The 21,730-nt window shown below is 36.2% G+C and overlaps 1 protein-coding gene across 1 annotated transcript in view; it reads left to right on the forward strand.

The window, feature by feature from the left end:
- Positions 1–21,730, forward strand: part of ATP6AP1 (ATPase H+ transporting accessory protein 1) — a 46,796-nt gene that overhangs the window by 17,056 nt on the left and 8,010 nt on the right. The window contains exons 6-8 of the mRNA XM_088521910.1: positions 856–941; positions 19,636–19,877; positions 20,497–20,550. Coding sequence (XP_088378036.1) covers positions 856–941; positions 19,636–19,877; positions 20,497–20,550 — 382 coding nt within the window. The remainder of the gene's footprint in view (positions 1–855; positions 942–19,635; positions 19,878–20,496; positions 20,551–21,730) is intronic.

Here is a 21,730-nt window from a genome sequence, read left to right on the forward strand (position 1 = left end):
TGATTTACAACTATTATACTCCATATGATAAGTCATTCTTAATAGTTCGGTATACAGCTTGGAAACTTCTATGAATCATAAGTATTTGTCATAATGACATGAGTTTGCAGAACTAAGAGAATCTTCTATAGAGAGTTTTTGGGACCTTACTGAAAATTTTAATAAAAGTCTCATACACGAAAAACGTTGGAAACTCAGGCTTTTTTCCTTTTTTCTTTTTTTTTTTTTTTTGTATTTCTTCTAAATATAAAAGCCAAGCCTAAACCCTTCATTTCCAGACTTCATTTTTCCTTAATTTTCCAGAAATATTCCAGCATAATTTTTCTTTGACCTCCATTGTATTCAGTAGCAACATTTTCCATATCCTGTTGAAAGTACAGAATCAGGCTTTACCTGTCTCTATAGTCTTTTGAGTTTTGTTGTTCAGTGATCGTTTTTCTTCTGTGTACTTCGTAATTCACAAACTAATACTACTTCAGCATTATTATTCATTAACTAGTCACTCGACAAACAGTATATGCATGCTGGTCTCATTTGTTAATTGATTTCTCCTGCTTCTGCTTTTAATTTCAAAACTTTTAGTCTTTCAGGTATTTTTCTACTATACTTACTTGTTGACTTCAAAATCACCCCTTCATCTGAACTGCTGTAATGAGTTTCCTTTGTCTTGGGTCATTGGAACTGTGAATTTCTCAAGACACTAAACATGTCTTAGCCTGTTCGTAGAAGTTGTTAGCACCTAAATTGTATAAACTAAATAAGCTAAAGCATCTAGCCTGTGACATCCAACAACCAAAGGATTTTATTTTTCTCAGCTGACAGAGTCTGTAAAATCATACAAATTTGTCTTTATAGATAAAATAATTGGAAGACTGATCATGGGTCTACAAGAACGAGGGATTAATTTTTCAGTAATTTATACTGCAATGAGACCTTCAAGGGTGAGTAATGGTCAGTGCCTAGAACTGTCAATTTTTGGTGTCTTAACAACTTAATATTTACCCAGGAATGATGTATATGATTTTCAAGATTACATAACCTATCTATATTATATAAGGTTTTAACCAAAAATGACTGCTTAAATTTTCATGTGCAATAGCTATGTAACAGAACAGTTGAAGTCTAACAATGTAAGTGACTAAGAATCTCCTAAATCCGTAGTTGTCTTTAAAACATGTTATGTAAGGTAAGGGATTTTTTTGCATTTAACTGTAGTGGTTATAAGCATTCTATATGGACACTTGGATGACCTATCAGGCTTTTCTTGGTTTAGCTAATTCATGTCTAGACCAGGCCAGTGAAGAGTAAGTGTTGTTAATTAACTGAAGGCTTAAGTTAATTGATTGCTTCATTCTTTTTAGTCAGTGTTTAGTATTTACCACTGAAACCCCAAATCCATAACTTGCACCCTTGCTGATAGGCAGAGTACTGTTTATAGATGACATCAAACCATATTAGCAATAAGTAGCAATAGGAAAAAGTTATTTATGTAGGATTATCTGTTTGCATGAAATACTGGTTGTAATCAAGTAATATTTATATTTTAAAGCAATTATATGGAAGACAATCATGCCTTGAGAAAAACAATGCAGCTTCTGTTGAAGAGAGGCATAGGAGGGATCGACTATATCCTAAAAAGCAGTAATTTTGAAAGGAATTAGTTTGTTCTAGTGGATGACATGTCTGAGCTCCCAAGATGATGCTTGATTTAATTTGAGTTTTGAATTCAAATTCAGAATAATGTCAACTGAGAATACAAAAATTATAATTTCCTTGTGTTAGGCAACAAGAAAATCGCTACTGTAAATCATTTTTTAGTGTGAGTGTGAGCACTGCAGATGGGATCTTGAAAAGACTGAGAGATTTCAGGAGGGAAACATTAAGAACAATTCAAGACCAAAAGAAGTGTAAAGGTCTACTTGACCTTGATTTGTAAGTTTTCTTTAAATAAAAATAAATAAAAAGGATGACTTCCTCAAAGGTGTTACGTGTTCAGTCAGAAATGATCTGACTTTTGCAGGGAAATAGAACTTGAGCCTCTGGCTATCCATCAAACTGTTCAAAATGGCCCTTTCAGACCCTAGGCCAAAGGCTAGTTTTACTGAAGGAAAATAAGACCTTTCTTCAATATCTGCCTGATGGATCTTATCTCCAGAGATCAGTTTTCAAGATGAGAGTTAGAGGAGAAAGGCAGTGTGTAAGGAAGTCTACATTGCTATTCTCAGTGCTGTGTATTTCTTCTGGTAAAGGAGAGGACTTGAGTCTTCAAGAATTCTGACCTCTTTTTTTGTAAATAGCGCATTAATTTTTTTATGAAGATGCAGAAAAAAAAAGTATAGTTATTGCAGGTTTCACTGTTTAAAATGAAAGGGAGATGGCTGTTCTTATCTGCAAATATGCATTTGGTACAATTGGAATGAAAAATATTTTTAATTAATGAAAGAACTGGAGTCAAGAGCAGTAATTTTTGTAGCAATTTTTAAAGTCTGTTGAATTTTAAAATCCATACATATTTCATCAAGCTTTCTAAATTACTTTGAGAAATTGGAGCATTTTTAAATAATTAAAGCAATTTATTTTAAAATATTCTGTATTTTAAAAGCTAATCTATTTAAACTTTTCTTAATTCTCTAAATTCAAACACATATAAAGCCACTTGAAATATATATATATTTTTTCACAATAGTTGTAAGTTACTATAGCACATTTAAGGTTATCAGCTTCTATACAGAGCCAGAAGAGGCAAAATGAAAACTACCTTTGAGGGTTGGTCTGCCTGTATATTTGCATATAGCCTCTTCTCAGTACCAGTAGCATATCTTTCCTTGTGCTTGAACTACCGTAGATGTGGACTGTTTTGTAACCATAATCTATAAAACGGATTCCTTCTGCTTAAACTATAAAGACCATATTCTATGATGTAGGAGCTACAGGGTCACTCCTTCAGTGATAACCAATAAGATCATTATATATGAGAAATAAAGACTCTGTTCGTATGGGAAAAGATTTTACATTACTCAGTACATTTGAAGCTGCTCAGTATGAAAGATTTGCATTTACTAAGTGGCTGTTTTCCCACTGATGAAGGAAATGCACTTTAAACATGACACTTTTTTGTGTCATGGGCAGAAGGGCAGCTCCTTCTGATCAGTTAAATTCACTTTATGCAATGGATCTCCCAAGCCCTAGAGACAACACTAGAGACTTAACTTCCCTCTGTCCTTCTTGTTGATGGACAGCTTCAGAGCATCTTCTTATATCCATTCACCTTTCTGTTGACTCAAAGAGAGAAAGACTTCTGTGAGAAATGCATATATAGAACAAGATTTCAGACTGGAATTTGTCTCACAGAAAGCGAATTAATGAGATAGGAAGCTGACCTGTCCTATGACTGAGTCCCTTTTCTGTCTTGTTGAGCTATTTAGTTTAGTCAGTGTAGCCACAGAGATCCCTGTGGGTTATAATAGTTATCAGATAATAACTGCAAGATGAAGATCTATTCGGGCTGGTTCCTGTTCTGTTTCAGAGTCAGGATTTGAAGACAGAATGTTAAGACCCTGAAACAGAAGACATTTGTTGTCCTACATGAAATGGTTTCATAAACGGCTTGGTGATTTCTCTGGATATTGCATTCTGCCAACATAGGGCTGCTTTCCTCCAACGAGGCAATTGTCATTTTTTATGCCTTTGTGGTCCGTCTGGGTTGCTCTAACCCTGAGAAAGTGATTTATGTCAGCTAATTTTGGACATCTGAAATATGAATCTGAAGTCGTCAACTAAGGCTGTCCTTACAGTCAGTGGAGAGAAACTGGTATTTTTAGGACATGATTCTTCTGACCTATTTTATAGTTGTCTGCTGCAGGAGATACAACTTACCCTTTATAATCTGATTTCTCTCTGAAAAGCATGAAGGCGGTCCAAATGCTTAGATCAGCTCTGAACATATAGTCAGGCAACTCTCACTCAACATTTCTTATCTTGTCCATTAAAAAAACTTGAGGAAGCTTTTTAATTTCTTCAAAGTCTTGAGGGATCACTTACCAAGACCTGTCTACTCCTTGAAACTCATCTGATAGCTTTTTTCTTTAGGAGAATCGAAGCATTCTGCAACCCTTGTTTCTGACATCTGGACGTAGTTTACCTTCCAGAGAGAACATTTGCTGTCTTTATCAGTCCCCCTGCAGACCGAGACCACGGGGATGAAGGAGTGTTCTTGCTCCAATGAACAGGGCAAGCAGTAACTTTGGCCCACCTGAGCAGTGTCCTCTTGAGTTCTGAACTCTCAAAGCTTCCTAGGAGAGGTGAAGAACACGGCTGCAGCCTAAGCAAAAGATGTTTTGTGAGTCTACTCTGCTGTTGTGTCGCCAGCCGGATTTCACTCATATTAGTTGCCACTTCTGTGTTCTCTGGTGAATGCCTACAAGCTCCTCATGCCACTCTCATAAATGGGCTATCATCAGTTTCAGTTAACATAGAGTTCTCAAGAATACATGAGCTTTCCTATTCCTGAAGCCTGTGATTGAAGTCAGCCCTCCTGTTTGAGCATGGGGACTATCTAGTTTTTGTTTGTCGTTGTAATGCATAATTTTGTCTGTATCATTGTAAAGACTGCATTGTAAGTCTCCCTCTGGAGGGGTTAAAAAGGCTGCGGTGACTGATAGACAGACATACCTTGAATCAATCATAAATCTCACCGTGTTTCCCTTGCTTCAGGTTATCTTAGGGTCCATGCCACATTTTTACAAGTTTGCTCCTCAGACTTCTCCAAGGCTTCTTCTTTTCCTGGCTTAGCTGAATGCTATTAAAATCCCCATGCAGAAGAACCACATATTCCTGCCAAAAGGGGATTTATGGCCACCTCCCATGGCCTCTCAGTGTTTGTGTTTCTGACCCCGCTTTTTACCGATGGTTTGTGAAGTGCTGTTTAAACCTTCTCCTCTGCCTTTACATTTTTAGATAATTTCAACTACACGTGACTTTTGACTGCTTCCTTCTTCATTTTTCAAGCTGCCTACTTCAGGTAGACCTTTTTGTTGAATCTTTGCTCCTACTCAAGCCTAGTTACCTGAATTATCTGAGCTTTTCATTAAGGGGATATTTTTAACTGTTTAAGATAATACTTCCCATGAATCAAATGTTAGCAAAATGGTTAATGCTGTTTGCCAGAGTTGGGGTTGTAGGGTGGGTGTCCTTCTGCATCACTGAATATGGGAATTTTCTTGCTAATTTACTCTCATATTCTTCACATTTGAAGGAGCAATTATAGTTTGATGTAAGCGCTGATAAGGCATCAGTGCTTCCAGACTGCAAGAAGAAACCATTGGAATTACTCATTCTTTCATCTTTTCTCTCCAGCTGAAAGAGCTCCATTATAATAAAAAATAAACTTTAACTTCTGGGTGAGGAATATGCACTTAATTATTTTCCAGCTACCTAGACTTTTCTACTGATTAGAGCTAGAGTCATTTTAAATAATTACAGAAGAACTGCTTGAGGCTGGTTGAAGCCAGTTGCATGTCACTCCAGAGGGAAAAAGAATGAACATAACAGCTAAATTATCTTGAAAATTGAATGTTGAGGAGGTGAGAAATGCTTGCTAGCAATTCTCTATGATTCATTCGGTGTATTAGTGTAGAATTGAGGGAAATAACTGCAAGCTAATGTTTTACCTTTAGCCGTAGACTTTGCACTATTCTTTTCTAGACATAGCGATTCACTTAACGTAAACATTTTGGTAAGTCTATTGTTTGCTTTGTATTTATATTATATCTGTGCTTATTGACTTCCCTGGGCAATGGGGGGAAAAACAGAACTAAATTATATATTTTTATTTGGTCAGAACAACAACTTTTTAATTTTCAGTTGCTTTCATAGATGGATCCTTTTTGTATAGGGTTTTGTATAAACCATATTGAACCATATAGACCATATAAACCATATTGAAGAGTTATAAGAGAGTTTCAAACCAGTTTAAACTGACAGGGTGGTGAAAATGAAAAGGGATACAGGTGAAAGTGATATATTCAAAAAAGCTCTGTCTTTGGAAAAAAAATAAAATGCAGATATAAAAACTGCCATGAATATTCTTAAACATACATTTATATGTAGACAGACATCATAAAAATGAGCGTTCAGATCAAAATAAAGGCATAAACCTAAAAATAAGATAGACTATATGGAATGCCTAACTGTAAACAAGGATACTGAGATATCCAGTTTTTAGCAAGCATGTTAAAAACTGGAAGGGAAAATGCCAGGATAAAAATGATATAAGAAGGTCAGGATATAGGAAGAAAAGGTCAGTGTAAGAAAGAGGGCTGCTGTAACTTAAGGGTAGTTTGTATTCAGAGTGCGATAGATAGCTATTTGAGGAATTATGAGGAAGTCTTGGAAGCCTGAATCGAGCATCCAAGTGATCTGACTTTAGCCTAAAGATGCCATACACATGTACTTGTGATTTGGTGAATTGGCCTGTAAACTTCATGATGTTGACTGACTTAACTGACCAAAGCAGTAGTTTAAGTACAAGCAGACAAGAAGACATCATCTGCATTCTAGACATTTAAAGTTTAGTCAAGGAAATTCTATCCACATGCAATTTCTAAAATTCTGCTTAGATAGAAGAAAAATTTTCATTATATCGTATTCACGCAAATGAAATAGTGACTGCTCCCTGAAATGTTATAGGAGGCAAAAGGCTGGGAGGAAAACAATGTAATAATTCTTAGAGAGAGATTTCATAAAGATCATGGCAGAATATCCTGCAGCAGTTAGTTAGCTTTTGAGATTCTGAGTGAGTGAGTGTTGGAACAACTTCTCAGAAATCCTACAAGAAGCAACTTATAGTCCTGAGCAGCATCCAGGACTTATTCAAGATCGAGGTCAGTACTGATTCTGTAGTAGTGACCACTGGGTGCTTAATCATAAAGGAAGATAGAAGTTCAGAATAGCAACCACAGAAACAGTTAATTCTAAAAAAAGAACTATACAGAAAACCGAACTTATAGAAAGAAAATTGACATCATCATCTAAAAGAGTAAAATGTTTGTAGATAAACCCGTTTAAAGAGAATATATAAACAGCTCAAAATATATGCAAATCTAGATCAAACTATATGCAAATCTGTTTTTGACAGACCACTTCTTCACTACCGCAGACTAAAGAGATTCGGAAGAATAATGTGCAAAACACATAAAAATAATGAAAAGCACATTAGCACATTAGACAGGAAGTCTTTTACAGAGCACTGGATTTAATCAAAAAGAACTCAGAAAAATATGTGATAACACAAAACTAAGTGAATCTGTGCATTGATGATCTCTGTCATGGAACATAGATAAGTTCTCACATCAAACACTCTTTTAGTAATGATGAGGCTTCAAAAACTTCTGCTGTTACTGAGATGAGAGTAGAAGACATTTTAGAGCAAGTAAATTAAATAGGTAGTACTATATCAGCAAAAGCACATGATTTTCATATAAGAGTTTTAAATGATATAAAATAAGAAAAACTATAAAAGTATCATTTTTCATGATTTCTAATGTATAAGTTACAAATTTACATATATTTGTGTGTATACATATATGCATATGCATATATATATATAATGTAAATACTTTATACATTAATTTGGTCTTAAATCCAGAAGAATATTAGATGATGAATGTGACAAGAGGTTTGAAGAGAGGCTCCATTATTTTGTAAAGAATACAGTCAGGAAGCTATATCAGCCAAATTGGTTGAAATCAAAGTAGAAAAATTGTAAATAGATGGAGAAAAGAAAATATAGCTTCAGAGTACTTTCAGCTGACAGACACTGTTCTTTCTCTTTAACAGAATCATAAAATATGTAGATAAAAACCATCCTGATTCTACAATCTACTTACATTTTTTTAAGATTTTGACAGCAAGCCTTACTAAAAGGTACTAAAAGAATTAATTTTCCCATTGGGTAAGAGGTGGGATTATTTTTGTGCTATATTATAAAGATAGGAAACACAGGATGAATATAAAGAATCAATGTTAACAGTGTAGTGTAATTCCAAGGGAAATTTAGTGGTGATTTATGTTGCTACACGTGCTGTTCAACACAATCAGTAGTAGTATGGAAAAGGAGGTGAAGTCTAAAGGTGCTATAGGTTGTTGAGTACTGTAGCTGTACAAATGACTTATAACGCTGAGTTACTGGCTGATAAAATGGCAGATGAAATTTAGCCTAATGGAAAGCAACACACGTAAGGAAAACCTTAAATATGCATATTACATTGTGATAAGTGGCTGTTACTTCTCATGCAAAAGATTATGGTGTAGCAGTGGGTGGATTTCTTGGGTCGTCACAGCACTCGAGCAGGATGAATAGCAAGCAAAATGTAACTAATTATTTGGAAAGCAAAAGGGCAGCACCAAAAGCTTCAATTATTTCCTGGCGTAAGACCTTAGTGACTGCAAGTGCGCAACTGGAGTGCTACTGTGTGTCATTGTGGCCACCCCATCTATAAAGGGATACGGTGAAAAAACAGGATAAAAGAGTGAAATAAATTAAGTGACAAATACAGTGTCACTGTGGCAGGCTAAATGGCAAATACTTATTTACTGTTTATGGCCCCTCTTCAGTATTATGACACTTACAGGCCACACCGGAACCCACAATCATCAAATTCCTTCAAATGAACAAAATTAACTATTTTTTGCTTTTCACAGCTTTGGATGATAAAAGCGCATGGACTTCACTGATTTGGTAAACTGAAGGAATATTTGAGGCCTATGTTCAATATAATGTTCAACTCCGAAGGCCTCTAACCCAGTGATTACAGGAATGAAATGGGATATCCTATGACAAATATTGTTTTTATTTACCCCTCTTCTTGTTTTCTGCTAGTCACTGTCCATAGAAGTGAGAGTGAGCTCAGTAGACCTTTGGTCTGACATAGTTTCTCTAGTCTTATGTCTTGATTTAGCAGAGGAAGGTTGAGATATTGACATAGCATTTCTCTGTGACAGGAATGCAAATGCTAATATGTAACTTTTTTAACCAAAGGCCAGAAGTCAGAAAAGGCTGCTAACAGACTAAAGAAAGCTCCAGCAAAGGAAGTTAATGGACTTTCCTCTTCTTTGTTGCTTGTTTGGTTGCTGTAGAATTGCAGCTTTTGAAATACGAAAATAATCGCCACTCTGAATGGCTGCTCATAAGGCTCTGTTCTGTTGACAGTCAGGATACCCATAATAAGGTCCCTTCCAACCTCAACCATTCTGTGATTCTGTAGTAAAAAAACATCTGTTCAGCTGAAAATCAGGTCGGTGGTGCCCCAAGGCCAGTCCTCTCTTCCTTGTTTTCAGTGTAATGAAATGGACTAGATTTTTTAAGACCCCTATAAGTAAAAATCTCGAAGTTGAATGTGGGAATGCTAAGTACCTTCACACTTAAGAGGTGGATGTTCCTGTTTTGAAGAAACAAGGAGTTTAAAATGAGAAACCATCTCACCCGTGCAAAGGGTCATGTGTTTCTTCCCCATCCTAGGGATGCAGGGCAAAGATCTCTACATGGCTAGATAGCTCGTGCATGTGGTTAGGAGAGCCTTGCCCCCAGCACTTTCCGGCAGTACTTTTTTTTCTTCTTTTTCACTGTATAAATTAAATAGCCAAAGATGAAAAAAGATCCTCCTGGTCCAACCACAAGGTTGCCCCAGGACCTGGAAAGCATCTAAATCCTGCACCATTTGATGTCTAGTGGCTGCCATCTGTGCTCAAGAAGTAACTATGAGAGGACCAAAGACAAACTTTGGCGAATCATCGGAAAAATACAAATTATTTAGGAGTATTACTGATTCTGGGAATTGTATATGTAATCTAAGGACTAGAGGCAGTATAACAAACACCAGAGTTTTAGAGCATCCCTGTAAAACAGAAGACCAATTAAAATAAATCTTGATTATTTCATTTTTGTTTCACTTGCTATTCTATATTATAGCTTTATTTTTATTTTAGAAAATGATTCCATTATTTTGTACAGTTCCACAGAAGTTTTCTATTTGCAAAATGTTTTTTTCATAAAAGGGTATTTTCTGGTAGGAAGACATTTTGTTGAGCAGTTCTGGATCTACCACATTTATGCATATAGCAGCTGTGCTTTTCTCTACTTTCTGTTATCCTGTCTAAGACCCACTGAAGTATTCTTAGACCCCTATTCAAAGCCATCAGCTAATAATTTGCTTCCGTATGCAGCTGGAAAGAGGTGCCATTGTTATTCATGCATTGCTTGTCTGCATATGCAGTCATCACATTCATAGATAGAGCATACATGCATTTAAAATTAGAATAGAGAATGATAATCTTTTGTGTAATTTACAAGCATTGTTATAGACTTTAACAGAGAAATATATCTTTGTTGTAGTGAGAGGTAGTTCTACTGAAATGTTCTCTTTAAAAGTTACCATTATTAAATACGACAGGCTTTTCCATAAAATCTAATAATGGGGAATGGCTGCAAGAGAAGAGGCAAATTAGCCCAAAACCAGGTAGAAAAGACTCTGTGCCTTCTGGGATTCAGTCTGGTATCACAGAAGAGCATTGACTCACACAGGCTTACAAGTTGACTCCAAACTAGCCTGGCAGTCTCTAATATGGGGCTATATTGTGACATATATCCTTAGAGTCACTGGTAGGCACACCCTCAGTAAATATGACAAGAAACCTGTCCTATTCCTGACAAAATGTCACAGGCCTCTTACGCGATTTATTTGAGTCATTGTTACAAAAGTCAGACTTTGCAGCTAAAAAAAACAAAAGTGATGTTTGACATCAAATTTCATACTATATGCCGTATTTTGTCCTTGTTTTGTCCTCATCATCTTACAAAAGCCTCCATTTTTACCATAGTTTTTCTGTTTTAACCCAAATGATTGAGTGACTTCACAGATAAATATTTAATAAGTCATAAACAGCATTAGTATACATTTTAGTTCACTACAAGATGTAAGTTGAACCTCAAGAATGCCAGCACCTGGATATCTCTACCTCTGGCACTTTCAGCCAAGTCACTGGCAATATCCTATGGGATAATGAGGATTTCTTGCTTTTTGATTGAGCAGAACTCTTGCAAGGTGAATCTTAAATTCCACTTTGCCTTCTTACTGTTGAAAACTCCACCTTTTCCCTCCTTGTGGTCTTAACAACCTTCCTTGCTATGGCTCCAAAATTTTTGTCAGGGAGTGTGCTGCCGGCAGGACGAATGGCTTGTGGTTCAATCCTCTCCCAAGCTGGGCATGTCCATTACCTCTCCAGAGATGCTGGCTCATGGGATCAGAACATGAATGGGCATCGGGTTATGGGTACAATCCATCCCACAAGTGTGCTAAAATAAATCTGGTCTTTGTTTTCTAATCCCACTCACCTGGTAAGGTTCAGATTTTTAAAGTTTAATCTGAGAGCAACAGAGTAGAAGTTTTTTGTTTTTTTTTTTAACTGAAAAAAATACTTGTTTTAAGTAACCCTCATTCATTAAGCTGCAAAGATAGAGCCAAGTTCCCCTCAAAAGTTCCTTTAGTGTAAGTTCTGTCTTTCTCTGTTTTCCCTGAAAGAGTTGTCAGATGAAATCAAAGAATGACCTTGTCTCACTGAACACCATTTTTGAATCTGATCAATGAGAATCTGATCAGTGGCATCTGAATAACATACTAGTTGATTGTCATTTTCTGCAGAAAGACCCAAGGAACTACAAGACTGACATATAACTTTTTAAAAAGTTCAAAATTACTTTCCTTAAATTATTAATATACTGAATTTGAAGTGTAACATGTAATATCATGCGTCCCTTATTTCTTCAAATTAAAAAGAAATGGCAGGAACACCCTGAAGTTTTGCAGATTAGTCCCCCAGAGTGTGGAGGATTCAAAGATTAAATATGGGGAGGGAGCGAAGTTTATGGGTTCAGATTTTTAATTCTCCAGTGGTTGGTCTGCATCTGGGACAAACATCCCTGGCAATTTTCCCAGCACTGTGAGTAATACATTTTGGCCCAGCCTGTGCCAGTTACGTAACCCACCAGACCCCTCGGCAGCCCACTAGCACCCATATCTGTTCTTTCTTGCTGAAGAGGTTTCTCATCCTTTTTCATATCTCCCTTGGTAACCTGCAATCCACATAAAGACATAAGGAAGTAGGGAACACAGCCAGTTGGAGTGGTTATATCCCCCTAGCAATCTAAAAATTATGTAAAATATGGAAAGTTTCCTTTATCATCATGGCTGAATTGCCTGAAACGGGGCCAAAAATCTAATGTTAAAACAGAGGAGGCTGACATCAGGGAATACTTTTTTAATGATACATCTGGTAAATTCCTTTCAGAGGTAGTTCTTTTTTACAATGTAATCTCTTAATTCAATTTCTTTTTAGTATTAATTTAGAAAATACAACTAACTAAAGGAATCAGATGATTTTAAAAACCTTGTTTTTATTATTGTTTTTATTAGAATAACTGTATTTGTCCTAAGTGAAATTTAAATTGGTGAATTAAGTTAAAGGGTAGCAGGTTCTCTCACTGCTAGTCTGACTTAAAATGTTTTACTCAAAAATCCAGAACTTTTAATATATAATACCTTAATATAATACCTTCTCTTCCTTAAGTTAGCTGAAAAGGTTTGGTATAAACATCAGTTAAAAGTTGCAGAAAACTGGGACTATGGTGGCATTTGTAGACATGAGTGTATGTCCCATATATGCAAAAAACCACTGCATCATGTTAAGACCTTTTAAGGGGAGTGTTTAGTTCATTGCAGCAGTACAGCTTCTCTGCTCTGGGTTCTGGCCCTCGTATGATCCCTCTTGCTCACTTGCTTTTGTACCGTTTTCAATTGCACAGAGTAGTCACATTCTCTGTAAACCAAAGTTAAGAAATCTCTTACATAATTTAGGTTTCAAAATGAACTTTTCTCTTAGTGTGAAGAAACACTCCTGCATATAAACATGTGGGATGACAGCACAAATCAAATTTAAACCGTCCAGTAAACTGCAGCCATATAATAAACACTTCTCTTTTATTGGCATTTTTAGTGAAGGTCTCCAGCTGCTTTCTGATGACTTGGGTAGTTTCCACAAATCACTATGAATTAAAAAAAAGAGACTATCATTCTCTCTCACAGTGCAACTTATATTTTGACTTTAGTGTAAATGTCCCAGATTCACTTCTGTGAAAAATTCTGAGAGATGAAGTGCAGAATGCCAAGCAGGGGCTGAGTGTCACAGTTCCTGAGTCATTTTACTTGCTGATAGAAGTATGTATTATTGCACAAGGGAGCAATCCGGTGATAATGTCAGCTAGGAATCTTGGTCATATGTCTTGCACTATAGTGCTAGTAATAGTTCTTCATAAATGATTGTTAATGATGTGATGTACCTCTCTGCATTCTTTATTTCTCCCTCTCTCCCTCTAATACACTTACTTGAAAAAAAACCTGTTTTACCTAGAATGATATGTCCAAATTAGAGAAGTAGTATGGGAACAGTGGCATATTAGAATATTGATTAAGAAGTGTGAAAGAGGCCAAGAATTCCCCTGGTCAAAACGACATACTACCAGTATTTATTCCAGTGTCTTGGCTGCCCATTACAAAAGTGCAAAATAACATACAATTCATTTCAATGTGCTAAACAAATAGCGTTTTAATGATTCACTACCAACTGCTGAAAATGACAGTGAAAAAGGGAAAGACTGATCTGCCAAGTAGGCCATTTTCTGAAAGTTTCCTTTTCCTTTGATGCCAGGTCTCTCTATTGCATTTTCAGCGATGCAGGCTTTGAAATCGTGTTTCCTGCTGAGTGTTTATAAGTATGACCACTTCCTCCGTTCATTCTCTCTGTCCTATTGTAAAAAGCTTCTGTTGTGTGTTCCGTTATCACCATGTTCTCCATCTGGCTCAATCTGTGCATCCACACAGTCAGCTGGGAAGAGGATGAGATAATTTATTTTGAGTAAGAAATTCTCCTTTTCTGATTCTGAGTACCCTTCCATGCAACCAAATGTGCCTCCATGAACTCATCTTATGCATGGTGTATGATACTGCCTGTATGTGTGAATTCACATATATATGTGTACACTACAGGTATCCAAGTGCATATATATGCCCAATATTGTCCTAGTTCGGTTATATGTACGACTATATGTGGATTTTGATGTTCTTTTTTTTTTTTTAAAAAAAAAGTTTGTCTCTGCTTGTAATTTAAACCAAGTTTTTAAAATTTCCTCAATCTATTCAATGCGTGTTTCTCACTGCGTTGTTTCCCTGAAAACTATATCTTACCTCATCTGATTGCATTGAAGAGAATTAATTTAAAATGAAAGAATAATTTCAGAAATTGAATTTTAGCTCTAATAACTGCTTCTGATTACACCTGCAAGTTCAATTATTTGGGATTTGTGCAGCTATCAGATATGTAAGTTTTACTATTTTACATGTAAATTATAAGTTTTTAGGCTGATTTGGTGACTTAAGCATGAGCAAAAAGTTCAAATTTGTAAAAGATACCTTGAAGTTGTGATAAACTGCCGTCTTAAATGAGATAAGGTGTGTTCAATGGAGGTTTGGTAGATCCTGATAAGCAACAAATCTCGACAGAACATTGTTGGAAAGTTCTCTGTATAACCAGATTGCCGTATATGAATTTCTAATGCAAAATGCAGTTTAAATATCCTCAGGGTTTGGTTACAGGAGAGCATAGATTTGGTTTACCGCTTTGGTGTACAACGAATGAAAGTAGACATTAACTGCAGGTAGGAATTTTGTGCTGCTCAGATCAAGTGTTTTTTTTTTTTTTTTCAGTTCATAGCTATTTTCACATCTATGTGAAAAGATGAAGAGGCAGCATCTCATGAATCGTTTTTATATTGATAATGCAAAAATAGGACTTGGGAAGAGTTGTAGATAAAGCATTGGTAGTTTACTTCATCAGTAGGATCATTGCATCCTAGCAAGGCCAGACTTTTGCTTCCTTTTTAAATCTATGAAATGGAATTTAACATTTCTGGTAAAGGAGTCTTCCTCATCCTGCATCCTACTCAAGTCATGCTGAGGTCTAGATCTCTACGTGATTTAGAATGAATCCAGTCCACTCAGTAAAACAGAGAGAAATTTCTTGAAGTTTAAAGGGAATAAAAGATTGGCCAAATCTAGTCCCAAAAATGATATAATATTTTAAGATAGTCTAAAGGAAAAAAGCATCAAAAATAGGGAATAACAAACATGTAAAAAGTTCAAACTATGAAAAATAGAAAGCTGTTTGCTTAATGTTCTAAATTTTGACAGATCAAAGCTCTCTTTTGCTACATTTTTTTAACTGATGGATTAACAAAATAGTTATAATGCCTTGCAGGTTTTTGGTACAGTATCTTTCAGAAAAACAAACATACTGGCAAGAATAGTGGTGGTCATGCTCTCTACAGTGATGCCATCAGTTTGAAAACGTGGAGTAAAGCCAAGCTGTTTGGGTGTGAAAGAAACTGAAATAGAAATTTCAGAAAAAAAGGCTTTGAAATATGCTGATACTTGGCTGAGATGCCAACGCTGAGTGGGTTTGACTTGCCACAGCCAAACCCTAGCAAGGAGTATGGTCTGTCCGTCTACTGGGAGCAGCGCCACATAGTACAATGCAGTTCTCTATCATCATTTTTAAAAGCAATTAATCCTTGTGAAAAGGAATTGTAAAGATTCTCATTAAAGTGAATTGAGAAATTTAAGGTGTACGGTTAGCCTGTCCTGTCAAAAGCATTGCTGGTGGTTCGTGCAAGTTACCAAGACTAGCCCGTTTAGCTGGTACCTGTCTTTGAGGTACCGTTGTCCCATTTGCAGTGTTTCCTTTCCTCTCCTCAGACTTTACACCTCATAATTCAGACATGCAAATTCAGAAGTGACCGCAAAGCATTCCTCCTCTTTCCTCTTTACAATATCTTTTATGCTTTTGTCTTTGTTTTTCAGAGCTGTTGAAATACATTGCATATATATTTATAAACTCTTCTCTCTATTACTGAAGTTTAATACTAAAAAGCAATATCTGGTTCTTATACAACAATTTTAATCAGTTTCTTACAAAGTTTTGTGATTCCAACAGCTTACTTTTAAGGCATTACGATAAAACTGGGAAAAATGCAGTTTGCCATCTGAGGGTGATATTTGCCGAGAATGCAATACAGTTTAGTTTGGACTAGATGATCTACAAAAGGTCCCTTCCAACCTCAGTCCTTCTGTGATTCAGTCCACAGTACTGATGTGGAGATAGGAACAAGGCAAAGAAACAACCTGAGAAGGGGAAGAGAATTTAATTTGCTCCTCTTTTTTCTCCCTCACTCACCTGAAAGTACAGAAAGACCTTCCCCTCGCTCCATTTTACTACATTAAGAGCAGCAGCTGCACAGAGAGGATGTGATTGTAGAGCACCATCAGCACACCTTGCTTACCGATTCCCTCACCTAAACACGGTGACACAAAAGAGACAAGAACATTGTCTTGAGACAGGAGGCATAACCATCTGCTGAACTAATACTCCAAAATCCAACTTTGGAACTAGTGGGAAATGTAGCTTATTTCCAAGGTTCATAACCATTCATAATTTCAGCCAATTAAATTTTTGTTTTTCCAGCATTTTGTTTCTTCACATAAGTGTTTGCAACCATTCAGTTTCTGCTTGTTTGTAGTTTCAAATACATGAAATGTCCCCAATTCTTTTTTTGTGTCCTAGACATTTTATTTTGGAACAGTCAACAAAATCAGCAACAGCAACAAGACAAGTGAAAGCTTTTGGATCTAAGGTCTGATTGTTTGAAAAAGATCAGTACGTTTGTGCATCAAAATGTTACCAGATCAGCTGTCTTTCTGCCACCAGAACATACGATTCTGAATTAGGAGGCTTGCAAAACAGGTCAAAGGGAAGAAATTTGTCCAGGCTACTTGTATTGCTGTTTCAGCTAGCAACTTCAGTGTCCAATTTTGATCTAAGACAATGTAAATTTAATTGCTTTCTGTGCTTTGCTTAATGGGATGTTATGATTGTTCACTTTACATCTGAGACAAAAACTGTCACTGGTAAATCCAGTTTAACAAGAGAATTAATCACACATAGCATGGCTTATATAAGGTAAAGGGGAAGGAGGTGATAAACAACAGAACAAAATATAGTTTAATGATTTAGGACATTGTCACTATGGATTGTTCTTAAATAGCCTACTTTGATTTACAAGAGTTCAGTATAAATAGAATAATTTTTCGAGTAACTGTCTAGTCAGTTGTAGTTTAGCATGAAATGTATAGCATGTGGAGAATGATTTTAATTCAGTAAGCTCATGTTTGTGCAGCAACAAAAGAATAAGAAAATACATGTCTGAAATAGAGGCGGGGATGTACGGAGAAACTCCCAGCTTTCGGTTGTAGGTCAGCGAGGAGGAGTGATTGCCATCCTCAGTTGTCCAGTAGATGCCAGATTGGAGTGTTTTTCATACCCTCCTTCCAAAGCATCATCTCAAAGCATATTATTTTGTGAGGAAATGTTTCCTGACAATTGAATACGCTAAGTCACCTCAGTCACAGGTAACATTTCTGAGGCTTTCCTCAGGGTGAAGTAGTGAATATACCAGGGCAGCAAATGTTTGGAGGCATTTCTCAAGAGATGTGAAACTTTCATGTTTGTCCCACCTGCCAATAGTTGCGCAAGTAAGGAAAGGCCCCCTGACAGTCTATGACTTTTTATAATTTCTGCCATAAATATGAGTGTTTGAAACAAAAACTGCTGTCGGAATGTGTCTGGCAACTCTGTTGACTCCCTTTTTTAGCATAGGTAAATCTGTTAAAACAGGTTTATTCAGGGAAAACAAATAATTTTCTCAGTCTTTGGCACCCCTTTCTTAGAGGTAAATTTTCTTGACTTTTTTTTTTTAGCTTTTTTTTAGCTTTTTTTTTTTAGCTTTTTAGCTTTTTTTTAGAAACTGAAAGGAATCTGTATATGAGAGCTCCATAGTAAAATACTGGCAGCAGAGCAATAGAAATAAAGCTGTAGTCTCCAGTTATATTGTAATAGCTTTCTTTTTGTTTTAGCATGGTTAAAACTAGCACTGATAGTCCAATTGCAGTCTCCGATCTAGAATTGCTTTTAGCTATTACCATGTGCCTTTTAGAGCCCTCTTTGGATGACATGCTCCATATCATGAAGTCAGGTGCTGGACAGGATATAATTTAGACTTCAGCTCTTCTTCTCTGTTTGAAATAAAATGATGATATTGCAGGAGAACCTAAGGGAAGTTTAAAAGTTTTATATCACAAGTTGAATGTTTTGTTGTACATTCTTCTTTTAAAGAAAATGGTATTCATTTAACATAATGTGTGTTCTGATGAAAAGGCACTCCTCTGAATTAAAAAGGAATTCATAAAGTATGCGTGCATGTGAGAGGAAGATGATAATCTTCTTTTGAGTGTTTAGTCAGAGGTTTTTAACTCAGCCCATTCTGCTTTGTATCTTGAATGAGATAGTTATCTGTAAAGCCATATTGTAGGATCATAAATAACAGATGGCCTGCGGTGCTTAGTGAGCAGCAATTGAAGTCGCAAAATCTTCTGGGGCACCTTTCCACAGACAGGTTATAGAGTTATATTATAATCTCTGTTGTAGCCAACAGACTCTTGCCTTCAAAAATAGTTCTTGCCTATCTTTAAACCTTCTGTAATTTGCAGTGTCCAGGCAATAGAGCCTCATAATTATAGTTCTGGTAACTCCTGTGATGCCTTTCATTCCTCGCATCCCAAAGTTATTCGAAGACAGAAGTCACTTATGGATTACAAAGTTGTATAGCTAACATGGGTGTTAAAATAGATGGAATAGTCCGTATCAGGTAGAATATGATATGAACAACACAATAAAGTTATTGTCCAATAAGATCATCTAACTTTTGTCCCTGGTATCAATGAGATAATTGTTTTTATCAGGATGTTTTGAGTGCTTTTGTAAGAAGGCATTATCCATTAAAGAGAATTCCTGGAATCCTGCTGATAACGAATATATATGCAATGAAGCCTCTTTGTAAGAACTCACCAGACCAGTCAAAAGACCATAGATTTTTTTTTTTTTCCCCCAGAAGCTATCAGAAGAGTCTAAATATAAAACTGTTATATTCAATAAACTGCCTGCTATCATGCCTGTTAAAATGAAGAGTGCCAAAACTGTTAATGTTATTGAGGAAGATGTTCATTGAACTGGCAAGAGGAAGTTTTCTTCTAATTTTATGACAGAAAAGAATATTCCTTTTTCAGTATGTCCTTCTGGTTAAAAAAAAAAAAAAGAAAAAAAAAAAGAAAGATTTATGATAGCTGTCAACACTAATGGGCGCTGCTATCCCAAGTTGGAGTTACTGTAGTTTTGCAGTCATTTGCCTCATGATATTAGTGCTTCTTTTCAGAGGTGGATACCTGACTATGGGAACCAGGTTAGCACCATCAAGCTTCCCCTTCATGCCTCCTATTAAATAGACAGTAGTAAGTATTGGTGACAAGTGCATACTGAAGAAGGATTTGAGCCAATTGCATAGAATGACAAAGCTCTGTTTTAAGTTACCAATATCATCTCTTGCAAAGGCAATAAATTGTTAATATGCTGTTATTCCAGATTTCTAGAAGAACCGATGCGGCATGGCAGTTAGGACGACAGTTAATGGCCACTGAGGAGGAGGACAGTTCATCAAATCTTCCCCTGAATGTGACTAATGGAAATTATACATGCATCCTTTTTTATGCTAGTAATTTCAGCCTCATGGCCAACGATTCAGTTTTTATAGATTTGACAAATATAACATTTGTAAACCGGGATGTGGACATTTCCTCCTCTGAGTGCTCAGACACCAACACAACGTGAGTAGTACAAGAAAATTGATATCATAACGAGTAGTACAAGAAAATTGATATAGTAACACATGGTTCTAAGAGCTAATCAGAAATAGTGCAGTGGCAACAACTTAATATTAGCTTAATAATTTTCTTCTAAAGAAGTCAAAATAGAAATGCTAAACTAGAAATCTTAGTAGACCAGATGTGAGTCAATACACAAAAATAGAGGTGCAGCCTATATTTTTACTACCTTTTCCATTTCACATTTCTGAGTTTCCTGCTTTATTTATAAGAAGGTGTTTGGCCCACATAGGATTTTCTGGGCTCTATCTTACAGTCACACAAATCTCTACTAGCATTAGGGGAGATGATAATTTCATTGTAGAATTCTCTTGGAGTATTGCCAGTTCCCAGGTAATAATTCAGCATGAGTGAAACATGGAGTCTGTTTTCCTTTATTTCAACAAATGAGCTCATGAGTAAAAAAATATTTCTGTAGAAATATTTTGTCATATTTTTTCTGTGTATTGAATCTTTGCTAGATGACTTTTTTAATTGCCTGTTGATTTAGAATATTGCATTTGACTTAAATGTTGCAATGATCTAATTAAAGCTGACTAGCATTATTTTTTTTTTGTCTTAGACTGTCATTAAAATACACAAAACCAGTGAATGGAATCAGCAGTTTGGAGATAAGGTAACTTATGATTTATTCTTAAATAAATATTAGTAAAGTACAAAGTCTGTAAATTAGGACAAAAAAAGGAGGAGAAGATGTAGATTACCCACTTTCAAAAAAAATGCAATTATTTAGTATTCTAAAAAGAGAATAAAATATTCTCTATGTTGTTAAAACATCTTTTAATACTTTTTCCCTCTAGCTCTTTGCAAGACTATCTTTCTTCTTTCACTGAGTAGAAACTAACTGCACATCCTAAACATCTGTAGGCCGAAGTGACTCTATGCACTTATGTACCTAGCCCTCCTACACAGCAGGGGACCGAGTGCCAGCAGTTCCACATCATTCTTCTTTGTCTTCAGATATAAGAGCTAGTGGAATCAGACTCGCAGGAGTTCTTATTGTGAGCATGGTATCTCCAATTGGCTTTCCCCCAGCTGTGCTCCTGCACTGCTTCAGTGAAAATGTAAGCACAGGGAGATTCTGCAGAGAGGATTGCTTTACCAAACTGCTTTTCTTCACTGTCCAGCCAAAGTCTGCCAGCTTTCTGCTCCTTTCAAGAAAGTTGGAAGTACAGACTGACTCTCTGGTGAGAGAGAGGAAGCGCAGACTGAAGTTACAACACCCAGTTAGTACAAGTAGCTGATGACAGAGTTTCACCTGAAAGTGTTGTAATGTAAATAAGTACATAGCTTGTATGAAATATGGTTGTGATACAAGGTGTGAGGTGAGTTATACAAAAAGGGGAAATTCAATAGAATAATGGAAAGCAATATAGGAATGACTAGATGATAGCCAGGATATATAATAGTCTATTCATCTAGAGTAGCATAAGGTTGGAAGATGCAATATTAATGATATTGTCTACTCCTTCTGTCACTGAAACTCTTAAGAGTTTATGCACTGGAGAAATGGTTCACAGCAGCAGGTAAGAACAATGCTGCCGTTTGACCAACCTGACACCTTGTAGCAAAGGGACAATCAACAGAGAAGATAATTTCAGAAATCTTTTTATGTTTTGATATATCCAAACAGCAATTGATAAGGGGTAATCTGGGAGAAAACAGGTGGTGTAGTGGACGGAAGACATATACTAGGTACTAATCTTCTAAGGTGGTAGAAGGCAGAGACCAGCTTTGGCTGGTCCTCAAAAGACTTTATAAAGAAAACTTTCCAGTAATCTCAGATATAGTAAGAA

The sequence above is a fragment of the Tinamus guttatus genome, unplaced genomic scaffold (assembly GCF_059628265.1).
Source record: "Tinamus guttatus ecotype Peru unplaced genomic scaffold, ASM5962826v1 Tinamus_guttatus_pri_ptg000138l, whole genome shotgun sequence".
In the NCBI taxonomy this organism is placed as follows: Eukaryota; Metazoa; Chordata; class Aves; order Tinamiformes; family Tinamidae; genus Tinamus; species Tinamus guttatus.